The sequence below is a fragment of the Bipolaris oryzae genome, assembly GCF_000523455.1.
Source record: "Bipolaris oryzae ATCC 44560 unplaced genomic scaffold scaffold_2, whole genome shotgun sequence".
In the NCBI taxonomy this organism is placed as follows: domain Eukaryota; kingdom Fungi; phylum Ascomycota; class Dothideomycetes; order Pleosporales; family Pleosporaceae; genus Bipolaris; species Bipolaris oryzae.
This window is the reverse complement of record NW_006911278.1, coordinates 106,691-133,593: the sequence shown is the minus strand read 5'-3', so window position 1 is coordinate 133,593 and position 26,903 is coordinate 106,691. Positions and strand designations below refer to the sequence as shown.

Genomic DNA, 26,903 nt, shown 5'->3' with positions numbered 1-26,903 from the left:
CATCAGCGCCTCAGACGCTTGTACCCGACTCTGCTTGTACGCATCGAGTATGGATGTATTGGTGTATGTATCTCCATACATACATACATACATGCGCATGTGTGCGTGCATGTGTCTTTTGCATGCCCGCCAGGCGCTGTGTGTGTGCAGATGATGGATACGTAGTCACTCTTGGCTTCCGACCGCGTTCCGAGTCCGCGGCCAAGGGTCATGTCGCAGACGCCCTGTCACCCTCGCTCGTAGCAAACGGGAGCGAAGTAGATACATACATTCGGTCAAGATGAACGGCTCCATGGCGCACGAACAAGTCCAAAAGCCAAGGACCACACCGGTACCAAAGCCAGCAATCTCTTGGTAAGCGCAACGGGTCCGCGCGTCCCTTTGCCGGTGCTGATGCTCTTATGTTCGCACGCGTCATGTTGGCACCAAATCTTCCCAAAGGCAGATCGCAACTGCTTTTGCAAGCCACAGTGGCGCCCCTCCCTTCACCATGCTGTCTTCTCCAGCCCTCATCGACATACCCGCCCACATCCTCCATGCCGAATTGCTCCGCCGGCAAGAAGAGACCGATGAGCGGCCAAAGTGCGAGACAAAAGGCGGCAAGGGGCAGTACAACACAACGCTGCATGTCTTTGCCCTGCTGCTCATCCTCACCCTGAGCACAGCGGGTATGTCCGCCCCTCTCCCCACTTTCTACCCCCTCATTGCTAACCCGTGCAGCTTGCTCCTTCCCAATCATCGTCAAGCGCTTTCCCTCGATCCCCGTCCCCCACCAGTTCCTCTTCATCTCACGACACTTTGGCACCGGCGTCCTCATAGCCACCGCTTTTGTCCATCTCCTCCCCACTGCCTTCGAGTCCCTCACCCACCCATGTCTGCCTCACTTCTGGAACAAGCGCTATCCCGCCATGCCGGGCCTTGTGGCTATGACAGCCGTCTTTGTGGTTGTGAGCATTGAAATGTTCTTTGCAGCACGCGGAGCGGGACATGTGCATTCGACGGGCTATGAGAACCTTGGTCTGGACTCCTCTCAAAATGGCGCCCGTCCAGCCCACAAGAGGAGCCATAGCTACGGCATGTACAGCAACGGTATGCCAGGGGCCAGTGGCCTTGCGCCAGGTATTGTGCTCCATGATGTCGAGTCCTCGACCAACTTGATGGCTGGACGATCGCCCTCCGTTTCGGCTGCATCGCCCATGACCCCTACCATGCCCATTGACGCACGGAATCAAAAGTCCATGGACAATGACGATGACGACGATGATTCTGATCTGGAGATTACTAGAGAGGAACTGGCTCATCAGGATGCCGAAGATTCAGAAGACGAATCCCGCCTGCTACCAGGACCTCACACCCACCAGCAGCACAGCCATGGCCGCGGCGAGTCGTCCGAAACCCCTGAAAAGTCGGACGCCCAAAATAAGAAGCTCCTGCTTCAATGCTTGCTGCTCGAAGCTGGTATCCTTTTTCACTCTGTCTTCATCGGCATGGCCCTTTCAGTGGCAACCGGCACTGCTTTCGTTGTACTTCTTACTGCAATATCCTTTCACCAGACTTTTGAAGGATTTGCACTCGGTGCGAGAATCAGTGCTATTCGCTTCCCGGCGGGATCACCGAAGCCCTGGCTCATGGCAATGGCCTATGGCACAACGACCCCTATCGGCCAAGCCATAGGACTGGCGATCCACACCCTTTACGACCCTGCAAGTCAAGCTGGCTTACTAACCGTAGGCTTCATGAACGCCATATCAAGTGGCCTGCTTCTATTCGCCGGCCTGGTCGAGCTTCTTGCCGAAGACTTTCTCAGTGACGAGAGTTACGTCACCCTGCGTGGCAAGCGACGACTACAGGCATGCGCCAGCGTTTTGGGAGGGGCGTACCTAATGGCACTTGTCGGCGCATGGGCATAATTCGTGTTTGTATCGTTGTACTGTTTTAGCGTGTCATGCATCTCTCTGGTGTTGTGGCTGATGACATTCAGCCTCCTCCGCTTCATAATCACATTCGCCTCTGCAATCAAATCGCGCAGGCCCCGAATATCTAGGTTGGTTACAAAGTGTCGCGTATTGCCGAGACCAAGGTTACATTGTGAGGCAAATTGCAGCCATGCATCCAAATCCGATATCAGGTGCCTCAGATCATGCCACTGTGGAAATATTTTCTTGTCGTGTGAGTTTGATTGGATGGTCCCTATAATTTCCTCGCCATTTACTTTTCCACCTCCTCTTGCTCCTCTATGCTTCCCACTCTGTGCAACACCTCACTACTCTTCTCGCCTTCGTTTCCGCCCACAATGCCCATTTCCTCCTCCAATGCTCTGCAGCGCCCAACCAAATCGCTAACATGCGCATCGCCACTGTCTTCGCTCAATCCGAGCAGCGCAACATCAAGGTTGTACAAGTATTCTCTGTTCTCTCCACTTGGGCCCTTGCCTAGGAAATCACCAATCAGCCAAACCAATCAATCATCACAAAGGAACAGAAAACGACTTACTTTGCAGGATTTTCCTCGCCAACGCATCCGGGTCCTGTGCACCTAGAAATTGGGGATTTTCTGGAAGACCAATGTACACCAGACACTTGATGCACTCTGGCTCGGGCACCAGTGACTCTGTGCTCGTGACCTTGATGGCTGTCGAAGGCAACGACGACGAATCCTCGGCAGGCACTTCTTCGGGCGCAGCAGTCGCGCTGCTAACGGCAGGATGGAAAGGCGTAAATTGGATAGAGTAGCCGTTTATTTCTCGGAGATCAAGATATTTGCGCACAGACTCGACGTGGCGGGCGGGAATATGGTATGCTGCGCCCCAGACACGAGAGGGGGCGTCATGCTTGTGGCATGGTCTTAGTATTCATGTGTTGGTGGTTGGGAGAAGACGACATATGCATTTACAAATGCACAATGAATTTTCGATGTGGAAAAACGGAAAACAAACGACTTACTTGATCGCCCAACGTCTCCCAATGCGCCCGATCAATCAAGGTTACGACGCGGCCAGGTGCTTCGGGCGTACCGCGGTGATCTTCACTGTAATTTTTCAATCGTTATTATCCAAGTGTTCTGTCGTCTGCGGCATGCTAGACTAAGTCGTGCGCACATGGGATTGTTTACCTCGCCTACACAATCACTAGGTTAGTTCTCGTTTTTCTTCTCTTTTTTCATGCAGATCAACATATGCATGACTAGCTCCCGAGTCGGATCTGATAGACATATACCTACAAAGGAAGAGAAAAATTTAAACGTACCTGCCAAAACCGCCTCACGTAACCTTCAATATATCCTGGAAGTCTTTGATCTACATTAATTAGAACCAGATCATTTCAATAATCTCATGATTGTGAAAAGAGATAAAAACAATAACAAAAAAACCAGGGACTGCAAGATATGCGGGAAGCAAAGAAGCAGGGCTAGATAGCTTATCCGTAAACGTATCAAATGACTTTTCTTTCTTCTTCTCCTCATTTTTTTGGTGAAAAAAAAAGATTTAGTAGGGGGAGGGGGGGACGGGCCGTACCGTAGTGTGGCGGTGGTTTCCAGATCAAGCTTCTATTTCCACCGAAAAAACAAAGCACCAAGCGAGTTAGCCCATGTGACACACAAACTCAAGCTGCACATGTATTATACACATGCATGCAACCAGGACATACATTTCTGTATGTAACGATATGAGAAGCAAATGCAGGAACGGGGAAACTTTTTTCTTTCTTTTTCTGGTAAAGTGATCAAACGTACCCGTATCCAAAGATCCAAAAATCATTATTAGCCCCGAATGATTCAATCTCCTTCTCATGTTCTGTCGTCATCTTTTCCCTCTTCTTCTTCTTCTCCTCTTTTTTCTTCTTCTACTCGTGCAGGACTCTTTTTCCCCTACCACGAAAGGGCGATGGAATAGCAAGAAGATACAAGAAGAAGAAGAAAAAACAAAACAAATAAACAAAAGATAGGTAAGGTCGAGTTGGGAGAGTGTAAAAACAAAAAAAAAGGAGTTGCAGCAAGCAAAAAAGATAAGCGTTGGAGAAAGGCGGAAGAGGAGGGGGAGGGGGAACGGGAAAGGCAGTGTGACGTGACGTGACGGGGAGCGAAGACGCAAAGCTTAAGCTTAATTACCTAAGTCTCAGGTTGGGAAGGCAAAAGGAAAAAAAAAGAAGGAGCGCGCGTATGCCTGCATCCGGCCTTCTACTGGCGGATTTCCTGCCGTGAAGTGGGTAGTGGGGCATGCGCGCGCATGTTTGCGGGATGGGGCTAGGCTACTTGGAGTATATGTTACAAGGGAGCATGGGGGGGTCCAAATGCATGAGGGATGAAAGGGAAAAAAAAGGGACAAAGGGAAAAAGGGAAAAAGGGGGATATGGTACGATTGTCATATATCTCAGACATGAGGAATGCTGGCTTCGGGATTTTGCTTCGGGTCGGGGATATAGGATCGGTGGGGAGGGGGGGGGGCGGGGGGTTGCTTCCTCGGAGGTTAATTTTTTGAATGTTCGGTGAGTTTTGTCAAGCTATGTAGGTATGTATACACGATGTACAGTGGTAAATAAAAGTACAACAATCTTTTTGTTTTGGGGTGCTCATGATCCCCCGGCTGCTTTGCTCATAAAGAAGCCTTTGAGCGGGCCCATGGCATCTACAGCTCTCAAACCTAGGCTTCGTAGTCCTACCAGTGGTCCTGATTCTACACTATAGAGCCTGTGCAGCTTGTCACATACGCCCAACATGGCATTGTTCTCCGCATATCGTTCGCTGTTGTAACTTTCCAATGCCAACGTTGACCCAATGTCCTGACCAGTCTGAACGGCATACGATATTGTTCGGACAAGTGCTGCTGCGTCGCCCTGTCCTTGGTTGAGGCCTTGGCCTGCAAGCGGATGTATGGTATGCGCAGCGTCACCGACTAGCGCGACTCTTTCACCCGTATAAGTGTCTGCATGTCGCATACGAAGCGGAAAGGATGCAACAGTGCCAGCCTGTACATTGGCCACACGCATAGGGATCGCGTGCTCATTGACAGGTGTGTGCTTCTCTCGCCATGCAACCTCCTCCTCATGTCCCGACGATAGTGTGTGCAAGTACTCGAGATCAGTGGGTGACAGCCGGAAGCCTGCGTTGACCATGGCAACGAACTCCTGCTGCGACAGTGACTTGAGCTTGGCGGCACGCTCTGGCGTTGTGCTCCATACAAGCGTCGACATGTTGCCAGGCAGTGGTAGCATAGCAATTGGTCCCGTTGGCAAGAAGCGCTGGTACGCGATCTTGTGGTCCGACCCTCCCCAACCCTGGCCTTCAAGCTTCAGGCTGGCTACAACTCCATGTCTATTGTAATCGAACCCTCGCGACTCAATGCCTGCAAATGTCCGAACTGGACTGTTCGCACCATCGGCGCCCACCAACAGCCTCGCGGCGAGGGACTTCCCATTTGACAATGTGAGTATCGGCCAGGACGAAAAGTCCATCTTGTCCGTATCGGTGCCCAGGTCTATCGAATTGACCTTGGTAGATGTGTAGAAATCGACACCGCCGAGCTCTTCAAGCCGGCTCAGTAGGGCAGTGACAGTGTTGACATTCTCAATCATGTATGCAATGGTCGTCGGCTGCGCGGGGTTACGGGGGGTAAGGAGAGGCTTTGCGGTGTGCCAGTCGAAGGATATGCGTGCTCCGCTTACGCCGTCCCATACTTGCATTTCCTGGTATGGCTGTACTCGAGGCTGGTTGACATGAGCCCACGCTCCAATCTCTAAACATCATATGTTAGACAATTCCCCAACTCAAGGATCCACATGCTCGTGCGCACCCTGCAGGTTTCTCACGGAAGCTGGTGTGAGGGAGCTACATCTATTCGAGAAGGTCTCTAAGCTTGCGTCTTGCGCCAGCCGGCTCCTGTGCAAATCCTGGCCCTCAATAAGGGCAACTTTCAGTCCATTGGTAATTGGTGATGCTTTCAGACCCGTGAGTAGACTGAGGCCAGCCGGGCCTCCACCTACACAGACGACATCGTAGACTTCTGGGGCATCTGCGGAGCTCGAGAGAAACCTCCGCCGGGGCTGCAGGCGCACGCAGCGTGTCAATGGCGACAGTAGGGCTCGGGACGGTGCCAATGATATTTGAGGCGGCATTGCGAGCCTTTGAGGTGCTGCCGTGACATACGCGAGTATATGGGATTTGCGCACCTCGAGCGTTGTAATGGTGGTGTCATAGCGGTGTTTGGCGTGTTTGCAGATCCACGCTAGACAAGACGTTATCTTATCGGGTGCGGGTCGAAGCGGCATGCCGCCGCAATGTGGAGGCTGGCTGGGTCCCTCCAACTCTCCAACTTCATGTGGGACCACAACCACGTCCCAGTCAGCCAATCTAAGCAAACGGCATCAGTGCCGCCAGTACCTTTGCAGTGGTACCATTCGGCCCGTCGAGAAACATGCCGTTTATCCAGATGCCACCCAGCATATTGATTGCCTGTTGTCAGGGCATGTTGTGAAAGAATCAGACGGTGACCTCACGGAGAAGACTGGCAGATTGCCGATTGAGTAGACAGGTCTCTCATTAACAATCACCGGAGCTAATCTGGCTGAGCCCGTGTGTCCGGATTGCCCTTCAAGCCGGCACTGGCTGAGACTGCCCTATGGTGCAGGGTCAAATCGACTGCTTTCAATGGGTGGAACTTTCCCTATCTGGACACCCAAACAAGGGATCCGAACCATAGGATCGGACAAAGTCTCTTCATCCAAGCGTCTCCCATAGAACAGACACTATTGGAACCACTAAGCATGGCTCGTTTATGCAGAACGCAAGACGTGAGATTTAATCATTACTTCCTTAAAACTTCCTTTCGGCTTCGGTAGTATTGCTTGTGCGGTGCACTGGTTATTTAATCGGGTCCATACCATGATGCTGACCTGTCTCTTCCTCGATACCAGCCCATCAGGCACGTCCGTCCGCCGTCACGCCCAATGCATCCTCAGCTGTTAGGCTGGCTTCTTCTTACACATCGTCCCAAGGTCCCTTGAAAGCCTGCTAGCATACCCTTACAGCCGCGTTGTGTCTTTATATAAACATCGCCTTGGAGCACCACTTTGGTCTACGCAATTCGACTGTTCCCCTAAACACTTCCCCGCTGGCCGCCACAATGAGCTATCAAACTCACCAACACATATCCTTTACCGAGCCATGTGCAGCTATGAGTTCCTGCGAAACCGATTCCGATTTGGAAATACTTCAACCGTCGCACCCTCGACGACGTACACTAAAGCGAGAAGTTTCAAAATCCTTCTTGCATACGTGCAATTACCTCGGAAAGCGTCGGAAAAGGTCACAATCAGTGCCAGAGAGGTCCACCAACGGCCCTTACCTAGTACTGCGACCCGGAGATTACCTGATGTCATCATCATCTTCCAATGTCAGTAGCAACCACTCTGTCTTTACCACACCACTTCCCAGCCCTGCCATTGATGACACGGAACACGGACTGGAACATGGGCGGAGACAGTCGCAGGTTGGCGAGCTCCTCAACCGGCTCAACTTTAGACTCAAGCGGCTCTTCGGCAGCCGGAGAGGCTCGCTTGAAGATGGAGACCCGTCAGTGGCCTCTTCTGACACACGGCACTCAAGTTTGTCTTTGAACCTGCGTGGCCCCACAGACCCAGTAAATATCGACTGCACTCCCGAATATCAGATGTGGAATGGGTCGTTTCAGCTCCCCAATGTAAGCGAGTTCTTTGACGCAAACGGCGATGTTGGCCCCAGTTCCTTCTACAACACTGCTGACTGGAATGCTTTCCAGGAAACGTTGCAGGCACAAGGGAATGCAGTCATACAGACACAGGTCAACGGCCACCGAGGTTCCAACGCGGATATGGATCTGGACCGATTGGATTGGTTTCGAGCACATGGCACGCAGGGCTCTGACTGCGAGCCTCGGACACGCAAAGATTCGTTCTTCGGCTTTGGCGATTTCCTGAGATCGCGACGGTCCAGCAAAGTGGACAAAGGGAAAGGGCGCATGACTATGAACAACGATACAACCGTGGCGCCATTAGATGAAATGGCGCTTCTATCTAGTGGCAGTACGAGATTGGGAGTGGAAACATGTTGTCTTGCTGAGATTGGTGTTCTTCCTCGCGTGTCAATGGAGACGATGTTGCCCCTTTCGCCAAAGGAATCACAGGATATCCCACAGGCGGAGTTCTCTACCTTGGAATCCAGCACACCATCATTGCATTGCTCGAGGTCTCCGACACCACCCGGTGAAGAAGCGCAGGAAACACAGATGCACAGAGCACAACCGATCAGCTCTTGCATCACCATACCACTTTTGTTAGAGGGACAGGTGAGAGAGGTGAAGGCGGCCTGTGGGTCTCCAGCGTCGTCGGTCTCTAGTAGGGATGATCAACCGGCTCCCGTTAGACCTGCGACACCGGTTCTGATCCCCACCATCGTGTCATCGCCATCGCCACTGACTCCGATGCAAAGTCTTAGTCTGGACCCTCGGGAGCACGAGATGGAATGGAGCCGGTGTTCTTCGAGCAAATGCAGATCCCGCGTCTCGCTGTGCGAGACATTGAGTGATGAAGCGCCTCGGACGGTATGCTGTTGCTCTTGTGTCCGGGGAGGAGGTAACAGGGCATCGGGGGGACTGGGGTTGAGGAAGAGTCTGGATGATAGGTGTTGGTGGGATGGCGATGATGGTGACAAGGGTGGTGCAACGTAGAGGCTGCACATGTGAGAGTGAATGTTCAGGAAAACAAAAACAAAAAAGTGGTTGCGGCTTGTTGGTGAAGAGACGAGACGGGTAGTGCGTGATCACCACGAGTTGCTCTGTTCAGCGTTAGTAATAGCTAGTAATGAATTGGACCTTCATAAACTTTGCGCCTGGTGCTTCACATTTTTGTGCTGTGTGCCCGAACCTGTTTATGTTTTGATATCCGAGGCTTGTGTTTGGGGAAAGGTGCATGGGACGTGAGTCAGGGTATCGCAGTAATGTGCATGGGAAACATGATTTTCCATAATCAACCGTCGTGTCGGTTATTCGTATTATAACGTGATACTATGCCAACTGCACTGCGGCTGGTGCTCGTGCTCCCAAAATATGCAAATACTGCCGAGAAGAACCGCAATGCTCTGAATCAAAAGACAGGGGGGAGACCTCGCCAGGTCTCGTGCTAAAAAGAGCGAGTCATGTATCGCTTTCCCAATTGGGTATCGAAAACTGAAAGGACTGTTTTTGAATCCGAGACGCTATGCATGAGAATAGGGAGTGAAAAATGCCGAGAAAATAAAAAGATGCATGCTTGTTTTGTGGTCGCCGGACCTCTTTACAAGAGGACGGCAAAGCCGAAAAAGACGCTGCCAAAGAGAGCAGCCAGACCCAGACCAGCGTTGGGCATGAATAGGGAACCAGCGCCTTTGTTGTTGTTGCCGCTGTTGCTGCCGCTGCTGCCGGTGGGCTCGGCACCACCGAAACCAGTGACTGGGATGGTGTTGCTGGCGGTGCCGGATGGCTTTGCGGTGGAGGCCATGGTAGTGGGGAGAGAAGTGTTACCACGGTAGGGCTGTTGGGCACCGCATGGGTGGTCCTGACTGAACAAGTGTGTTAGCAGTGTTTTGAGACTGTGAGGTGTTTTGCAAGTGCTTACCGGCAGGCGCTCTGGCAGGCAGGGTCATTGCCGCAGTTGTCAACGCAGTTGTTTCCCCACTGCTGGCAAATGAAGAAGGGCAGGGTCTGGGAGTATTCGGTGATGTTTGGGGAGACACCGTTGTCGCAAACACAGTTGTAGGTCAAGTTGTCGGAATCGCAGTCATTTGCCTCTGTGCTCATGGAGTTGACGCCAGGCTGCTGGAGGCAGATGAGAGGGCATTGTGCCGTGTTCTGAGAGCACCAGTAATCTGGAAATGGGTAAGTTGATAGCCGAGGCAGACACACGGCAGAAGCCAGAATAGCACATACCTCTGGTGGACTGGGGAACGGTGTCTGGGTCGATTGTGTAAGGATAGTTCATCTGCGGAGTTGTCTGAGCAGCAGTGAAGCCAGTCAAGGCGGCAATGCCGAGAGCGAAGATGGAACGCATGACGGAGATTATGGGAATGGCGGTGGGGGTGTTGATGTGTTTAGTGAAATAGGTAGTGGTAGTATGTAAAGCTCAGCGGTTGCGGGAACAAGCGGCTGGTGAGGGAATTACAACAAGTTATATACGGTCAGCGACAGACAGTGAACGAGTCAATGCAAGGGGCACGGATAGTCAAGCAGCGAAGGTGAAGGCGGACGAGGAGGCTGGATGGCACGGCAGGTGTGGCATAATATATAGCGGGAGGGATGGCATCGGCAACAGGCAATAAGCTAGTCGACGACGCGATAGGAAAGCTCACGATAGGGGCCGTGCGCGTGTCTCCCCGCCGGCCAGTGCTGAGGGGCGGGGCGATGATTCGAGCATCCGCGGCGACATGTGCATGTGCGGCTAGAAAGAAGATGCTGCAGGCTGTGGGGAGACATTGCGGCGAGCGGGATTTGCCCAAATGGCTGCGAGCAGGCGACTAGGGGCTGACTAGGCGACCAGGGGGAGAGGTTGGCGCCACCAGCCTAGCATCTGTCTGGCTTAGTCACTCTTGCCCTCACTCGTCTGTCCACCATCCAGGGTCCTCGCACGCATCCGAGCGCGACCTGCCCATCGCCCCCATTAAGTATGCATCCGTTCGGCGGGCCATGGACATCGCCATTGTCAATCACCACACCCTAGCCCGCTACTTAGCCCGCTGCACTGCTGTGTTGATATTATTGCTGCTATTGCTGCTGTTGCTGCTGCTGCCGCGCTGCTGAGTGTGAGCAACCACCGCCCGGAAACACGCCCAACCCCTCCGAACCCCTCCCTCTGGATACTCGACATCATACCCGTCAGCCCTCCCAGCCACAAGTGCATGGAGCCGGCCAAATCTGAGACTCGAGAGCCGTCGCCGCCGTCGCCAGACGGCAGCAGTGTGGCCGTGGTGCCTCCCTACTGGCAGCAGCACCAACGCAGTGCCAGCTATCGCAGCACTTGCTCTGCAGACAACAACCGCCCCGCGCCCATCGGCCTCGAGGACCACACTCATGACGGCTCAGACCACTGCAAGGCGCTGTGGGCGAAAGGCGTCACCATAGACGATTACGTCGTTGTCAGTGGCACTGCACCGGCCATCGGCGCATACGTCGTCTGGAACTGTACCGTTCAGACGCTCGATGTGAGTTTGCCTCCAAAACAGCCATGCGCTAGCCTGCCGCGCTCCTGTTGTCCAGCCAATCACCGGCCTGGCCTCCCATGCCATACCATCCACACCAGGTTGCGCATGCACAAGGGCCCGCGGTGGAGCAACAAGATGCATCTTGCTAACTATCTTTTTCGTCCAGGGAGGCCCCATGAAGATACGCAAGAGGTAGGTGTCGTTGTCATGTTTCCTTTGCCGTGTGCCTCGTGCACCACCACCACCTACCACGTACTACTCCAGTCAGAGCACTGTATTGACAGGCATTGCCAGATATTCCGAGTTTGAGGAGCTGCACGCAAAACTGCTGCAGACATTCCCCCATGCCGCCGGCTCGCTGCCCCAGCTGCCCCCCAAGTCGGTCATCTGTAGGTTGCACCACCTCACCTCACCCCACTCGATAGTGCCGTTGACTGACCTGCTGGGCGTAGCTCGCTTCAGACCCCGTTTTCTGGAAAAGCGGAAACAAGGGCTGTCCTATTTTCTAAAGTTTGTGCTGTATCGATAAACACCCTAGTGCATGTTCACTGACCTTTTTTTTTAGCTGCGTCCTGCTCAATCCGGAATTTGCTGGCGCACCGGTGCTCAAGGACTTTCTGTTCCCGTGATGTCATCTGCCGTGTACCAGTATTGCTTTTGTTCCTCTATTCTGCCCACGGTAGGGTCTGGGCCGCGCACATCAAGGGCGTTGGGTACGACGTTGTTGGCTCTCATCAGCGCGCTACTGCTAGTGCCACGGCCTCGAGGGTTTTGTTTCATCTTTCTGTCTCGCGCAGCTGCGTCACTTGTACATACAGACACACAGACATACGTATACATACCATACATACTTGCAAGCGTGCTTGGAAGTCAATGGCAGTTCAAACAAGAGTCGTCGAGAAAGGTGCAGTTGCTGACCGTGTGCCGCCCTAGGACGGTAGCCAAGTGATTGGCCGGGCAGCCTCGGTGGCGCTGCCAGTCGCCCAAGCATGTCCGGGTTGCTGTGCTGCAATTCGCTGCGTGTGCCGCGAAGATGCTGGAGTAATATGAAAACGTGACGAGTGTGCTATGAAGCTTAATCCGACGTCTGCTCGCCGGGGCGAAGGGTCAGTCGTGTGTGCAGCAGCAGCCGTGGGAAGCGGTACAGGTGCAGCAAGCTCGCCTGCCAAAACAGCGCGGACGAGCTCTGCGAATCGACGACCCCCTAACGGCTCGCGTTTTGCATGAACCCAGCACGGCGCGACTCTCAATGGCAAGCTCGACAATGGGATTCTGAAAAATGTCCCAGCCAGTCGCGAATGATCTTCAGCTTGCTCAACATGGCCAACGCCGTTCGGCCTCTGCTGCGAGGCTCGAATGACCGGCAGACCAGACTCAACTTCTTGCCCGTGTCGCGCGATGACGCCCTCGCCCACGCCCACGCACACTCGCACGCACACGTCCAGCGCAACACCACGCCCACCGCCACCGTCGCGACACGCCGGGCCTCGCGCTCCGGGCCCCTGATTGCGCTTGCAGACGACGACAAGCCCGTCCTCCAGACCTCGCCCGACACGCCCGCCGCCCGCACCACGAGCAGAAAGCGGCCTGCCACAGAGGTCGACCCAGACCAGCCCGACTCACGACCGCCCACCAAGATCACCGTCACACAACCCCACGACGACCTACCTATCCCCAACCGTGTTTCCGTGCCCCTGCGCCTCGACGCCGCCCATGTCCCTTCACCAGCGTCGACGCCGCGACCAGCCAGCGCTGGCAAGCTGACTGCTTCGACCCCATCCGTCCCCGCCCCTGCCTCGACGGCCTCCTCGACTGACAAGAGGAGCCTGCGGAGTCACGACGGTGGATCGCGCCTCAAGAGCCATCTAGCCATTTACTTTTACAACTACGACGACATCATCGCAGGCGTCTCCAAGGACGACGGTAATGCTTGCCGTCCCCGTGTCGCTCTGCGTGCTGGCTGACGTCGCATACAGAACTCCTCGCTCTCGACACGCCCATATACATTGTCGACGAACCCGTCAAGAGCAACACTCCTGCACCCACCACACCACAGCCCTCGCCCAACTCAGTGAGTCCAGCGCGCTCAAGAAGAGCGAAACCCGCCTCGCCTGCTTCGCCTTCGCGTCATGGTTCAGATGCGGCTATACCCCCGGCGCAATCCTCCACATCTTTCCAGGTCCTCAACTATGCCACCATAGCCAATGCAATCCACCACGAGGATGGCCAAGACCCCCTTGCCGACTCGGTCTACTTTACCCAGCACCGGCGAGCAGAGCGCAAGGAGAAGCAACTGCGCAACATTGAAAAAGAGCGCGCTATGCACGAAAAGGTGCAACTGGAGCGCCTGCTCGACGGCCTACAGGGCCCAGACTGGCTCAAGGTCATGGGCATAACAGGTGTTACAGACGGTGAGAGGAAGGATTGGGAGGCTAAGCGTGACTACTTCATCAGAGAAGTAGAAGCGCTAGTCGACAAGTTCCGCGTATGGAAAGAAGAAGAGAAACGGCTACGCGCCGACAAGGAAGCGGCCCTAGCCGCAAAAGAAGAAGAAGAAGACGATGACGATGAAGCAGACGGTGACGACACGGAAGAATCCGACAGTTCCGTTGCAAACACACGAGACGCCCCTCCTCCACAACACCAACCCAAGGAGCCAGAACCCCCCAAACCCAGACGGCCGCCTCGCCCCCACGGCTTCCTCCTTCCCCTCGTTCCACCCGAGCCTGCAGCACCCTTCCAGTCCTTTTACGCCAAACCCCATCTCCGCGCCGCAGCACTAGGCAAGCACCGCCACGGCCGCAACGCCAGCGCCTTTGGCCAGCCCATCCCCGAGTTTGCCGAAAAGGAATTCGAACTGCCCGATGACTTTATCGATCCCCAGTTCCTACGCGACAATGCGAGACAGAGGCGAAGAAGAAAGCGCGAGAGTGGGGTTGGCGGTGCTGCTACTGCTGCAAATGCGTCTTCTGCATCGAATTCGCAGTAGTATCAACCTCCTTCTTTCTTCCTCTCTCTCTCTCTCTTCTTTTTTTTCGCCTTGGACAGATTCTGAATGGGGATTTTTTCCCCATGGAATGTGGAGAGATTCTTTCTCTTCTTTCGTTTGGTATTCTTTCTTCCTTTCTTTCTTTCTTCTTTCTCTGTTATACCCTTTATATGAACTTCACACATAGCTGCGAGCCGCGATGCATGCCACTTTCTGTGCGAAGTCAAAATCAAGGCGTAAATTTTCATATTGGGGTAGGGGCAGTGGCGTTGATCCTTGGGAGGTGTCGTCGTTTTGTTTCTTCTTCTTTCATTTAATATGCATGCATCGGGTTTTCGGGTTAGGCAAAGGGAAGGGGAGGGGGTTTTGCGCTTTTTTTCTCTCAGGCAAATGCGTCGTGTATAGATAAGAGTTGGTATGTAGTAGGCTTTATTGCCTGACCAATCAATCACTGGAAGCAAACAGCACGTATATGCATTTGGTATGAGTTGGGAGACTATTGGGTTGATTATGTGATTCGATATTTAACTACATGACCATGGTGACGGATGAAAGCTGACGACGGTGCAGCTTGAACTCACCCCAGTGTTTCCTTCATAACGTCCACCTCAATTATCTACAAGTAAAAGAGAAGAAGGAAGAAAATGCTCATTTCATCCAGCACATGAGAAAAAAAGAAGAAGTCCGATGTAAATCGCGGACAGGAAATAAGGAAGACAGCCACCCACATACACCAGGTTTTTAGGACCAGCGCCGAGCAATGCCGCGCCCAAATGCTTGTCCCCCATTTTCCGTAAACGCCAAAAACAATTGCCTTCAAGTAATGCATCAAAAAATCACAAGGCAGTTCAAACGCTTGCCTCTGTACTACCGTCATCAAGGTCATCAGCGTGCGCTCCACCCACTTCGTCATCGCTGTCGTCGTCGTCGTCGTCCTCTTCTTCGTCTTGATCAGAAGTGCGGTCATCTTCGTCATCGCCTTCTTCATCTTCCTCGTCATCGTCATCGTCATCCTCCTCGTCGTCTTCATCTTCGTCATCTTCGTCCTTTTCCACAGGCATACCAGGAACCGGTCGCCATTGTACGTAATCATGCTCAACCCATCGTTTACTGCGTGGCAGAACATAAGGATCAAACGGAAAGTACGCATCCATTAAAAACGCTTCTTCTCCCTTCTTGCCCGTCAGAGCCGTCTCTCGACCTCCTATGCCAGTGAGATAGCTGCTGGCAAGACTGCGGGCGAGCCGTACACGCTTATTTGTCTCCACCAATGTATCAACGTAGGTGAAGCGGAGGTGCTTGGCAATACGGCCGAACTGCTTGACAATGTCTGGTGCGCATATCCTGAGCGGATTGAGTTTGCAGAAGATGTTGCGGCGTACAATTTCAAGCGTTGACCGATGCCATTCAAAATCACCCTCGTGATACATAATGTCGGCGTCGGTAGGTAGTGAGCCGTCAGGCGTAACGATGAGGTCGCGCCATCGGAAGCAAAAGGCGTAGAGCAGTGCTTGCGCAATGGCATAGTATGTGCCGTAGCGCCGTAGGTCAGGTCCTGTACACTTTGGCTCGTGCAGCATACGCAAACGCTCGAGTTGCGAGCACAAAAGGTCAAAGACGTTACGCACAACAAACCCGGGAACATGTGCGCCGCGGGCAATGTACGAGGCAAGGTAGGCGCATGCCGATGCCCGTAGTAGTGGAGGCCGGTTTGAGTCAATGGCAAGATGTGAACAGGTATCGACGAAGCGCTCCATGAAATCCGTCGACAGTTGACTAAAGTGGAAGAGGATGAATTGGGTGTGCCGCGATCGGTATGTCGGAATTATGATGGATTGGAACTGTGCAATGAGAGACTGGTAGGTGCGGTCCATCTCCAAAAGGTCGCCCTTCTCGAAGATGGAGTCGTAATAGGCAAACTGAACGTCCATGACGGTATCGAGCTTGAGCATGGTGTCCTTGATGTCCTTGAGTCGCTGCTCTTCTGGCTCGAGACTTTCGTGGCTCGAGACAGAGCCATCATCACTCATGTCGTCGTCATCTTCTTCGTTGTGGATGGCGTCGCCCACAAGTCGCTCCTCTAGATCGTCGTCTATGTCCTCCATGTCCATCTGCATCTGCGCGTCTATCTTGCATAGCTTGTCTGTCACTAGCGTGAGGACCTCACCTCGGATCTCTGGGGCGTATTCAGTGATTTGGTAGATGTTCCGGATGTACTCAGCGTGCTTCTTAGCACTCTCATTGGAAAAGGGAAATGTGCTGGCAATAATGGGGGCCAGGTAGGAGCTGACCATGGGAGTGTATCGAAGTATCAAGACCAGAGTCTCGTGGACGCGTGCCAGGAGGCGAACTCGCTGGATTGGAGGGTCGTCGTGTTGCCTAGCGTTTACCGACGGCAGGTCGAGGAACATGTCGACAAGCATTTGCAGCACAGTCGACATGTAGCCAGACTGTACTGAGAGCAACGAGCGTAGGAAGTTGCGATAGGAGCGCACAAAGTCTTCATTGCGAGCGACCCAACTGCAGTCGATGACGGCATGGACCAGGCCTTTACAGTTGTGGTCAAGCTGCGGCGTGTGGCCAGTGAGGGCAACGAGGTACTTTTGGAGGAGTTGCGAGGATGGCGCGTTGGGTGAGGTGGGTGCTTCCCTGAAGAGGGCTCGGAGTCCGTCGTATGCTGCCTTCTCGCCTGTGGCGTGCTTCTCCATAGCCCGACGCACCTCCTCCCCCACCAGCTCTGCGCTCTTCTCATTGTACTCGCGCAGTACATGCACATCGACTTCGGGGTGGAAGGTGACTCTGCGCTTCTTCAACTGGCCTGAAGCCGTGGTCTCGGCGTCGGACGAATGGTCGGATTGTTTGCGTTTGAGGCTGCTGCCACCCGTGCCTGGGGCGACGACGAGCGGCGAGTGGGGATTCGAAGCAAGTGAAACCATGGCGACTACAGAGCGAATGGCACAAGTTTTCACATTGGAGCAGAAGACCGTGTATCCAGCGCGTGTATACTTGGCGTGTGCTGGCAAAAAAAAGTACAGCGAGGGGCGGGGGTAGTGGTGATTGTGATTGCACGCGACTGCGGTTAGGCCCGAGAGAATTTCAGCGGGTCGGCTGATTATATAAGCGCAGACTGGGCGCACAAGGCATCCACCATGGTTCACTGAGCCACTAATACATGATGATTGTGTCGTCTTATCAATGCAGACAATTACATTTCACCGCACTGGGCAATGACAATGTCTTGCACAGGCTTCCCCTCTGGATTTGCGAGGGTCCGCGTGTTCTCAATCTTGGTGACTACATCCATGCCCTCTACCACATTGCCGAACACTACGTGCTTTCCATTCAGATGAGGGGTACCGTTCTTAGCGGTGATGATGAAGAACTGGCAGCCATTGGTATTGGGCCCGCTGTTCTGTGCATTGTTAGGGCTACGTGGTTTCAGATGATGCACACACACACAACTTACTGCCATTGACAGCAGACCAGGCTTGTCGTGCTGCAGGGTGAAGTTCTCATCTGCAAATTTCTCTGTGCCGTAGATGGTCCTTGAGCCTGTACCGTTGCCATTGATGAAGTCACCGCCTTGGATCATGAAGCCTTTGATCTAGTGCTGTTAGCAATGCGGCAAGCAAGCATGGGTGCAAACAGGTGTGCAAGCGCGAAAAGCGAAACATACGACACGATGAAACTTGCAGCCCTTGTAGCCCTGGGGCTGTCCGCGATTGTTCTTTGTTTCGCCAGTGCAGAACTGGCGAAAATTCTCGGCAGTCTTTGGGACGATGTTCTTGAATAGCTCCATCTTGATGCTGCCCAGCTTCTCGCCTAGGTGCTTATGTCAGTCATGGTGCTGCGAGCGTGGGGTGCATGCAGCTGGCCAAGGGCGACGCGGGCAGACTGGTGGAGGCATACCGCCTAGGGTGATGTCGAAGAAGACGACTGGATTGGGCTCGGTAGTGTCTGCCATGGTTGTGGCGGTGCAATTGGCGGGAGCAAAGAAGAGAGTTGTTGGGCGTGCAAATGTAGTCGGTATGGTGCAGTGCAGTACCGACGCGGCTAACGCTGGATAAGCTCGTACAGGGCCTGGTGGATGCGATTGTCGCCGCCTCTAGCGCTGGGGAAGACTCCACCCGCGACACGGCGAGCAGGGATGTCGGCCTGGATACGCAATCATCAGACGGGCGTGCAAAGGCGCCGCTTGACGGGTGAGCGTGTGCGTGCGACGGTCCATGGCTACATAGCACGTCTGTGTTATTAAGGAGAGGATGTGCCTGGCATGCATGTCGGTGTCAGCCATGTGCTGGATTGGAAAGGGCACCTGCATGCGACATTAACGCAGGGTTTGGGGGCGCAGTGCGTGGAGTGCGATACGGCGATATGGCGCATGTGCATTGACGAACCGCGGGAATACGCATCGCATGACAGACGTGGATTGCTGGTGAGCTGGCGGTTGTTGCATCCAAGGGAATGTTTGCATGGAAGAGAAGACACAAACGCCCGTGGCTCGTCTGACTGCGGCGCCGACGCCCTTTTGTCGTCGGGCAGACGAGTCGGGCAGGCCTGAGGGTTACGAGTACAGTGCCGGGAGTGGTTGTGCCCGGCATCCTTGGCACCTGCCCTCTGCATTAGCGACGTCTGCGTCTTTTGCGGCCTTTATCCGCCTGCCATAAGCCAAGCCTCGCCCTCCCCAAGTGTCACGCCCGACCGACGATCCCATTCACTGTCCATTCCACTCTCTGCCCGCCCTTCAGCCCCAGCCTCTACACCTCGCCAAACACCACCTACCCCCCCGCGCCCTCTGCATCGCATGGCCGACTCAGCTCTGCTCCCCATTCACCGCTAGCCGTCGTGGCATCCCGCACTCACGGCCACAGCTTCAGTTGCGCCGCTCCGCTGTAGCCACCTCTGTCGCCACTTCTCGCCCTTGCTGCTGCCGTCACCACCGCCCGCTCTCTCCACCTTTCTCTCCCCGCAACATCGCATTCCCCGCCCCACTGCATCGCCTGGAGAAAAGCCGCGACTCTGTCCTGTCCCAACACTCGCATCCACTCGAGTGCCTTCCCAATCTGGCTGACCACCTCACCTCGGCGTCTGCGCGGCCATAATCCACGCCTGCTCATGAGACACTAAATCTCTTCGCATCTCACAATGTCAACCACGGCCGTCTTCCCCAGCCAGCCCAGCCCGACCAGGGCGCCCAACAATGACAACAACGACAACAACAATGGCGGAGGTGGCGGTCCCACCAGTTCGCCGCTGCTTTTCTTTGTCGCCCTCGGTTTCGGTGTCGTTTTCACAAACCTATGGTAGGCCTCGCTCGCTGACAGCATTCGCCTCCACTTATCTGACATGTTCACCAGGATCATTGTAGGCGTCAAGTACTGCTTCCGCTACAACCGTCGACGCGCAGCCCAAACTGCCGCCAGTACAGAGATTGACATGGCCAACATGCCTCGCCCCCACCGAAGGAGGAGGGAAAAGAAACTAATGACCATGGACGAAGTCAATGAGCGCTTCCCACTGACCAAGTACAAGCAATGGAAATCGAGCCGTGAAACCGAGGGACTGCCATCCAACGGTGGCATTGCCACAGCACCCCAGAGCAGAGCCGCGAGCATCAAGGATGTCGAAGTTGCCACCACTTCCCAGGACGAGGGACCAGGGCCTCGAACAGAGACTGCGCTTTCCATGGCCCGCAACGACCATGCAACGCAAAACTCGACTTCGCAGCAAACAGCGTCTCCAAGATCGAGCGTTGAAAGCACAAAAGGCGAGAAGATGCATGACTCCGAGAAGCAGATTGAAAAGGACAGTCCGGTCCCAGTAAAACCAAAAGAGAGCCCAGAACATGGCGTTGCACCACAAACAACTGTGCACGAGCGTGACGATGACTCGGATGATGATGACGATGACCCAATCCGCACTGCGACTGCACCAGAATTGCTCTCTGACCCTGGCGACACTTGCGCCATCTGTATAGATCTCCTAGAGGACGACGAGGATGTGAGAGGGCTAGCTTGCGGTCACACCTTCCATGCCAGCTGTGTTGACCCATGGCTGACAAGTCGCCGCGCGTGCTGCCCGCTCTGCAAGGCTGACTACTACGTGCCCAAGCCTCGACCGGAGGGTGAAGCTGATCCTGCTAATAGTCGTCGTTCAGCTGCCAGCCCCAGATCACCACAACAGGCTGTTTGGACATCAGCCAACCCTTTCTCCCGCACTCAAATACTGATCATTAATGCTGATCACAACCAACAACCTAGTCCCCAGCGATTAGGACGACTTGGATTGTCGAGCCGGCGTGGACACCCGGCTTCAATGGCATCAACGCAAGGGACTGCTCAACCAAGACAGAGCTCCAGCTGGTTCTCACGAACGACACCCAGTCAACCACGTGCTCCCATGTTCTCGCGCTGGTTCAACCGTGACAGGAGCAGTTCCAACAATGTAAATACTCCCGCAGCCACCCAGCAGCCTACCCCAGGTCAGCTTGAAGCTGGCAATCGGTAGTTGTCATTGATATGCCTTGCAACAAGATCTTTGTTTTCGGACCTCGATGTTTCACGTCTCTTTACGAATACGCCCATACCCCCACTGGATCTTTTTGTGCGCCATCGTTTACCCTCGCACCCTCTAGGAGTCTTGAACTCCCTCGACCCTAATGCCCCCCCCCCTTCTGCTCCTCCAATGCAGGCATGTTCACTCCTCTGATCCCAGCCAACGAGCACACAAGAGCAGGTTCCCAGGGATGTTTATTTAGTTTACTGCATAGTAGGTTTCTAAGGATATATTGGGAACACAGCATCTCGGCGGCTTCTGTTTGTTTGTTTGTTTTTTCTCGTTTTTCGCGTCTTGGCTTTGGGAGTGTGGGGGCAAGCTGATAGGGAATGGGTCGAGAGGGAGCAGGCTTGCGGCTATAATGTCATTGTACATGAGCCATTGGATCGATGTAGTATATATACATACACACATACAAACACCCACACGCACACACATGTAAGGAGGGGAATTGCCAGCGAACAAAGTGGAGGACTAGTGTTTTTTTTATTTCGGATCTTACATCCTCTGTCTAGTGTAACCTTAGTAGCCTAAAAGGCATATGATCAATTTCCAAGCGTTCTGAGCCAATTCAAATCATGTACATATCGATGCATTACTCAAGTGTTTGTACGTATATTTTCCCATATATGCCCAATGGTATCATAGAGTGCGAATCTGAACAATGGGAAAGAGGAGAAGCAAACCCCTTTGCAACCACCAAAAGCCCAGAAAAGCCAAGAGACTCACCAGGTCTGACACGGCTCCTGAGTTCTCCAAACGCCCGTAGTCAATAGTCAATAGTTCAATCCCTTCGAGAACCAAGCACGCCATTACACCCGGCTAAGCCTCACCGTGTTGTTCCTCGTCTCTTCGTCCTCTTCCTCCTCAGGGTCCCCTACGTCCTGCAACCGCATGGCCCGCAGCAGATCCCTACCCGCCCTTATGCCATCCCTCAATTCCATGGCACTCTTGAGCAACATATCTTGCATCACCCGCGCATCCACATCCACGCCCAGCAACGCTTCAACGTCCGGGCCCCTTGGAATAGGGAAGTCGACAAGCGGCTTACCATTCGGTCCTACGCTGACCGTTGTGCTCTTCCGGTAATTGCTCTGTTGCTGTTGCTGGTTGTCGTGGTCAAACTCTGACGAAGAAGAGTACGGGTTATATGTGTCGTCCGTGTCCGAGTCAAGCGCATATGTGGTCGATGTCAACGATGTCGACGTCGAGTCGTTTCTGCGAGCTGGCCGGAGCCCAACACTGCCATAGCTTCGTTGCTGCGGTGGTGCGAGGTTCAGCCGCTCAAACGCATCCCAGAGCTCGTCGACGTCTTCTTCTTCCAGGGAAGTGTCTGTGGTTACGCTCATAGGGGGAGATTGATCATCGCTGCTCACGCCATACGCCATATTATGCGACCAACCGTCCCAGATAACTTGCTGTGAGCGCTGGTTACTTCGGTGATATTGCCCCCCTCCAAAGTTGTTGGATCCTGGCTTAGACGGCGCATGCACCTGGCTTGCTGAGCTCACACCTCGTAGGTGCAAGGCTGTGTGGTGCAAGTCTTGGTTCGTTGGTTGGCCTTGTTTATCATATTGCTGAGGTGTCAACAGACCCGGCACTGCGTGATTAGGCTCGGATTGCGATTTCGTATGGAACGATGCGCGGTGGTTGTTCTGAGAGAGCTGAACCTGGTCCTCAAGGTTGAAAGGGTTGTCGTTGATACGCTCTGCTCCTGCTGTGTTTGTCTCAGAACCCGACGTAGACGGACGGTAGTCTTGCACCATAGCCATGTCCAGGTCGATCATGGATGAACGAAGTGGTGATCCAGGCGCAGAGCTAATCATCTCAGGATAATCGTCTATAGGCGCCAGCGCAGTGGTATGTGCGTGTCTCAGGCTAGGACGGAAGTTGGAGTTGAAGGTCGGCGATGAAGGATCTGCTTTGTTGGATCTGCCAAACTGTGGCTCTTGCGGACTGCCCAGATCGAATGTCCATTCTTCAGTTTTTCGTTTATCGTCCATTTTAGGGAATGTCCAGTCCTGAGTTTTACGGTTGTCGTCCATCTTAGGAAATGTCCACTCCTTTGTTTCTCGTCGACGGGATATGCGGTTTGACGCACGGTTCCTAGGAGCCTCATTATTGGCTTCGGCCATTGCTGCATCAAACGTCCATTCCACTGTACGTCGGTTTGGTTTCTGGGGCTGAGCTGGAAACGACCATTCCATCGTCTTACGGTTGGGTTGCTCGGCGGGAAATGACCACTCCATTGTCTTCCGGTTCGGTTGTTCAGAGGGGAAGGACCATTCCATTGTCTTTCGGTTCGGATCGTCGTTCATGCTTGGGAATGTCCAGTCTTTTGTTGCTCTTTTTGTCAGTTCGTCTTCTTCGTTGAAAGCATCTAGACGTTCTTCTTCTTCCAACTCTTGCAGAAGGCTCTTCATGCGATTTGCTCGAATGGTTGGCACTTCTCCCAGATCAATACTCGGCACCTCATCTGCTGATGGCATGGAGAAATCCAAGTCAATAACAGTCTCACGGTTCGGTGCCCCAGGATTGAAATCGCGCAAAATCAGATCTGAAGGTGGCCGGCCGTTGGGAGGATCTGGCCCATCAACTGCGCTGTACCGGTATGGTGTCGTGTTTGTGTCGAAAAGCTTATTCAAGCGTTTCTGGCCCCTGACAATAGACTCTTCTTTGAATCTCGCCTGCAGTTGTTCAAAACGACCCAGGGGCTGTCCTGATCCGGTGGCAAATGGGTCAGTGAAATGCGTAGCATGCTCTTGCTCAAACTCTTCGGAAGTACTGAAAGACCAGTCATCGTCATCATCATCCTCAGCCTCCGGGGCCAAGGGATCAGGTGCCTGCGCGCCATACGGATTGAACAACGACTGGCGAGTTCCACCCTGTTGCTCCCAGATGTAATACTCTTCAACCAATTTGATGAGTGACACAGTCGGATACATCTTGGTGGTATCAGCAAGGTAAGGGTGCTCCAGAATCTGGTCTGGCGTTGGACGATCTCGTGGCTCAGGCTTGAAAACAAAAGCAAGGAAATCTTTTAGCTCTTGAGAGAAACGGTCTCCTTCAAGCTGAGGGACTCCAGCTGTTGGTAGATCAAAGTGTCCGATCTTGTGATGTGGCGGGAAGCCGCAAGCCATCTCAAACACAGTACAGCCGTATGCCCAGATATCAACTTCGCTACCGTAAGAAATCTCCCTTGGCTGGAGCAAGCTGTGCGGGTCGGCATCCTTTACCCACTCTCTTTGAAGTTCAGGGGCCATCCAGAAAGGTGTACCGACAATAGTCGACCGCTTTGATCTTTCAGGCTCTAACGTGTTGGAGACACCGAAATCACATAATTGTACTCGGCCGTCCTCGAGAATGAGAACATTGTTAGCTACGATTTGGTTAGCGCATGCTGTAGACTCTTAAGATGTTATACTCACACTTTAGATCTCGATGCAGCACACCCGCTTCGTGTATATACTTGAGGCCTTGTGCTAACTCGCGGGCGATGGGTATGATGAACTTCTCGGCCAATCCAGGGCCTGGATCCTTGCTCATGGCAGTGGGCTTCATCAAGGTGTTCACACTACCACCACTGGCGTATTCGCTTATGATCCACAACTCGTTGTGAACAGGCCTTGCTTCCTCGATGATGTTGACATAGGGTCTTGCTTTACTATCTCTCAGCTGCTGCAGAATGTCAATCTCTTTCAGGGTGTCTTGAAGATTCTTGTGTGTCATCTCCTCGTAGTCGACCTTGTCAATTTCGATAATCTTGATAGCAACCAGGGCACCAGTGTTGCGGCTCTTTCTTGGCAGTGTTAGCACACACTCCTGGTAACGTGTTGAGATACCCACCCTTTATACACACGGCCATATGCACCCTTGCCAATAAGCTCGTAGAAGTCATATGGCGGAGGCTCTTCGCCACTACGTTTTGCCCTCTCGGCAACCAGTGCCTCCATGTCCCTGGCTTGTTGCATAGCGCGTCCCTTGGTACCACCCATGTTGGGCGGCTGCAGTCTGACAGGTTCCATTCCTCCTGGATATCTGTATGATTGGTCTTGTTCCACAATGCCAGTTGCACAGCTTTCGTAAGGCTCAAAAGGCGATTCCGCTATACGCTCCAACGGACTTTCTACCAATGTGCTTGTCGTACTCTCAAAGCTGGTGGTAATAGGCAGTAGTGGAGGCGGACAGCCGGTCGACGGCACACGTCTACAAGGAGAATTATAACTAGTAGGGTCTGAGACAGAATGCGAATGCTTTGATGAGGGAGCGAAATAAGCAGGTCTGGAAGTACCCGGATTCGACTGCGCGGCAGGTCTGTTTGGTATTGGGGTGTATGGTTTCGGTGTGGGCGGACACAATGGACTTCTGAAATCCAATATGGGGCCAGATATCTCGCGTCTGTCAATCGAAGGTGTGCGAGAAGAGCGCGAGGAACGTGAGGAGCGGAAAGATGAGTCCCTTCGTCCTTTGATTGAGTCTGTTAGCTTTTGCCATGAGAAGGAGCGATCTGATCGAGTCTTTAGAGCTGGCGTCTGCTTTCCCAGCGACCGGGGCGGGGTGACCTCGCCCACTGGAATGAGGTGGTCCCCATCGCTGACCGACCGCTTGAGCTTGACGACGGCTTCGCGGTCCAGCATGGTTGCGTGGGTTGAGACTGGCGCTTTGGTTGCAGCATAAGAGAAATCACACTCACGAGTTTGTTATGATGCTTGAAGGTCACTACCAGAAGTGAAAGCCGTTCATGGCAGGCAGGCCGCGTGCGGTGAGGGTGAGTGTTCGTTTAGGATTCACACCTCCGCACTGCGGGGCGTGGGTGCGCTGAACAACGAGATACGATTACAACAAGAGAAAGCAGAGGGAACGAAGACAGACACGCGAAAGTTGCGAAACGAACAGGTGCTTTTGTGCAAAAGGATGCGATGGCGACGCCATCTGTCAGGTGTGCGACTCCGAGTGTTGAACATTCGAAACAAGGATCCAGGGTCTCGACTACTGCTGATCACGCTAAAGCAACCTTAAATCCATCTGGGTCAAGCGCACCCCCACCTCCCTGTCCCTGACATCATCTGCGCCACATGTGCGCCGCCATCTAGAGCTGATCTGCCAACTTTCCATGGTCCTGTGGATAGGCACGACATGCTCTCTAATCATCTCCTATTTTACCGACTATCCCATCTAGCACCCGACTAATTCCAAGATACCCCATCACATCAAGACGACTACAAGAAACCGCGAACCGATCCCAATATGGTCTCTCAACCCATTGGTACAAAGAAGACGCCCGTCACGTCCACGGCAAAGAAGACACCTGTGAAGAGTTCAGCAAAGAAGGTGCCTGTCAAGGCCCCAGCTGTTCAGCCACCCAAGAAGCCCATCAATACAGCCCTACAGAAGAAACCCGTCACTACAACTCCCAAGAAGCCAGTACCTACTACGGCACTCAAAAAAACCGGAACAGCAGTCGGACAAAAGAAGCCTCTCCCAGCCCCAGCAAAGAAACCGATCCCGCAACCCCAGCAGCAAGGCTGGCTCAGCAAGGGCCTCAGCGCCGCACAATCCGGAATTGGCAGTGCCGTCGGCGCAGCCACCACCGGTATCAGCAACGCTGCCGGCGCCGTTGTAACAGCTGCAGGCAGTGGTGTTGCTGGAGCAGGCCGGGGAGCAGGGGCAAGGTAATCTTACCATAGTCTCCAATATCGAGTATCTAGCTAATCACACGTAGCATCACAAACACATCCCGTACCTGGGGCGATATGGTCCGCGAGTATGGTAACTCACTCAAGGACATGACCGGTGCCACGGGCAGTCGCTCAACTACGCACAAGAACCCGCTTGGTTTAAGCACAAGTGCGGCGGGGGGTATGGCGTCCATGGCGAGTAGGCCTGGTGTGCCTGGTCTTTCTGGGGGCTCGGCTAGGACTGGTACGGCTAGTAACCCATTGGGCTTGTAGGGTGAGAGGAGAGTGCTTTCGTCTGAACTCAGAGCGTTTCATGAGGAGAAGTGGGCCAGCAAGGCTTTGATATAGTAGTTTTTTTGTTTATTATGTAGTTTACTGTTAGGTTGTATTTTTAGAAGGTTAGTACATAAAACGGTTCGTTTCAAATAAAAGCAAGGTTTATGTGTCGCAATAAGATGTGGTTAGAGTGAATGAGGGAT

General features: G+C 53.5%; 12 protein-coding genes across 12 annotated transcripts; 6 read left to right on the top strand and 6 right to left on the bottom strand.

Moving 5' to 3' along the window:
• Window positions 1-490: 490 nt before the first annotated feature.
• On the top strand, window positions 491-1,910 carry COCMIDRAFT_449 (uncharacterized protein; the record flags this gene model as incomplete). Its single annotated transcript, XM_007684296.1, has 2 exons — window positions 491-668; window positions 721-1,910. 2 exons carry the CDS (start codon window positions 491-493, stop codon window positions 1,908-1,910), a joined length of 1,368 nt encoding a protein of 455 aa, XP_007682486.1.
• Window positions 1,911-2,208: 298 nt separating this feature from the next.
• On the bottom strand, window positions 2,209-3,803 carry COCMIDRAFT_80614 (uncharacterized protein; the record flags this gene model as incomplete). The annotated part of the gene is made up of 6 exons (XM_007684392.1): window positions 2,209-2,432; window positions 2,494-2,830; window positions 2,943-3,022; window positions 3,242-3,295; window positions 3,515-3,546; window positions 3,733-3,803. The coding sequence occupies 6 exons, from the start codon at window positions 3,801-3,803 to the stop codon at window positions 2,209-2,211; spliced, it is 798 nt and encodes a 265-aa protein (XP_007682582.1).
• A 765-nt stretch (window positions 3,804-4,568) lies between these two features.
• Window positions 4,569-6,110, bottom strand: COCMIDRAFT_31795 (uncharacterized protein; the record flags this gene model as incomplete). Its single annotated transcript, XM_007684355.1, has 2 exons — window positions 4,569-5,731; window positions 5,789-6,110. The coding sequence occupies 2 exons, from the start codon at window positions 6,108-6,110 to the stop codon at window positions 4,569-4,571; spliced, it is 1,485 nt and encodes a 494-aa protein (XP_007682545.1).
• Window positions 6,111-7,117: 1,007 nt separating this feature from the next.
• Window positions 7,118-8,698, top strand: COCMIDRAFT_80763 (uncharacterized protein; the record flags this gene model as incomplete). The annotated part of the gene is made up of 1 exon (XM_007684391.1): window positions 7,118-8,698. The coding sequence occupies one exon, from the start codon at window positions 7,118-7,120 to the stop codon at window positions 8,696-8,698; it is 1,581 nt and encodes a 526-aa protein (XP_007682581.1).
• Window positions 8,699-9,302: 604 nt separating this feature from the next.
• Window positions 9,303-10,055, bottom strand: COCMIDRAFT_80520 (uncharacterized protein; the record flags this gene model as incomplete). The annotated part of the gene is made up of 3 exons (XM_007684390.1): window positions 9,303-9,567; window positions 9,624-9,873; window positions 9,935-10,055. 3 exons carry the CDS (start codon window positions 10,053-10,055, stop codon window positions 9,303-9,305), a joined length of 636 nt encoding a protein of 211 aa, XP_007682580.1.
• An 844-nt stretch (window positions 10,056-10,899) lies between these two features.
• On the top strand, window positions 10,900-11,831 carry COCMIDRAFT_80589 (uncharacterized protein; the record flags this gene model as incomplete). Its single annotated transcript, XM_007684389.1, has 5 exons — window positions 10,900-11,202; window positions 11,369-11,394; window positions 11,497-11,591; window positions 11,655-11,712; window positions 11,768-11,831. The coding sequence occupies 5 exons, from the start codon at window positions 10,900-10,902 to the stop codon at window positions 11,829-11,831; spliced, it is 546 nt and encodes a 181-aa protein (XP_007682579.1).
• A 690-nt stretch (window positions 11,832-12,521) lies between these two features.
• Window positions 12,522-14,191, top strand: COCMIDRAFT_21611 (uncharacterized protein; the record flags this gene model as incomplete). Its single annotated transcript, XM_007684321.1, has 2 exons — window positions 12,522-13,125; window positions 13,179-14,191. The coding sequence occupies 2 exons, from the start codon at window positions 12,522-12,524 to the stop codon at window positions 14,189-14,191; spliced, it is 1,617 nt and encodes a 538-aa protein (XP_007682511.1).
• Window positions 14,192-15,039: 848 nt separating this feature from the next.
• Window positions 15,040-17,127, bottom strand: COCMIDRAFT_442 (uncharacterized protein; the record flags this gene model as incomplete). The annotated part of the gene is made up of 1 exon (XM_007684295.1): window positions 15,040-17,127. The coding sequence occupies one exon, from the start codon at window positions 17,125-17,127 to the stop codon at window positions 15,040-15,042; it is 2,088 nt and encodes a 695-aa protein (XP_007682485.1).
• A 269-nt stretch (window positions 17,128-17,396) lies between these two features.
• On the bottom strand, window positions 17,397-18,155 carry COCMIDRAFT_80760 (uncharacterized protein; the record flags this gene model as incomplete). The annotated part of the gene is made up of 4 exons (XM_007684388.1): window positions 17,397-17,603; window positions 17,658-17,795; window positions 17,868-18,013; window positions 18,101-18,155. 4 exons carry the CDS (start codon window positions 18,153-18,155, stop codon window positions 17,397-17,399), a joined length of 546 nt encoding a protein of 181 aa, XP_007682578.1.
• A 1,181-nt stretch (window positions 18,156-19,336) lies between these two features.
• COCMIDRAFT_21609 (uncharacterized protein) lies at window positions 19,337-20,698 on the top strand (the record flags this gene model as incomplete). Its single annotated transcript, XM_007684320.1, has 2 exons — window positions 19,337-19,494; window positions 19,549-20,698. 2 exons carry the CDS (start codon window positions 19,337-19,339, stop codon window positions 20,696-20,698), a joined length of 1,308 nt encoding a protein of 435 aa, XP_007682510.1.
• An 860-nt stretch (window positions 20,699-21,558) lies between these two features.
• On the bottom strand, window positions 21,559-25,383 carry COCMIDRAFT_439 (uncharacterized protein; the record flags this gene model as incomplete). Its single annotated transcript, XM_007684294.1, has 3 exons — window positions 21,559-24,125; window positions 24,175-24,545; window positions 24,593-25,383. 3 exons carry the CDS (start codon window positions 25,381-25,383, stop codon window positions 21,559-21,561), a joined length of 3,729 nt encoding a protein of 1,242 aa, XP_007682484.1.
• Window positions 25,384-25,993: 610 nt separating this feature from the next.
• COCMIDRAFT_31788 (uncharacterized protein) lies at window positions 25,994-26,697 on the top strand (the record flags this gene model as incomplete). The annotated part of the gene is made up of 2 exons (XM_007684354.1): window positions 25,994-26,418; window positions 26,469-26,697. 2 exons carry the CDS (start codon window positions 25,994-25,996, stop codon window positions 26,695-26,697), a joined length of 654 nt encoding a protein of 217 aa, XP_007682544.1.
• Between the last annotated feature and the right edge of the window lie 206 nt (window positions 26,698-26,903).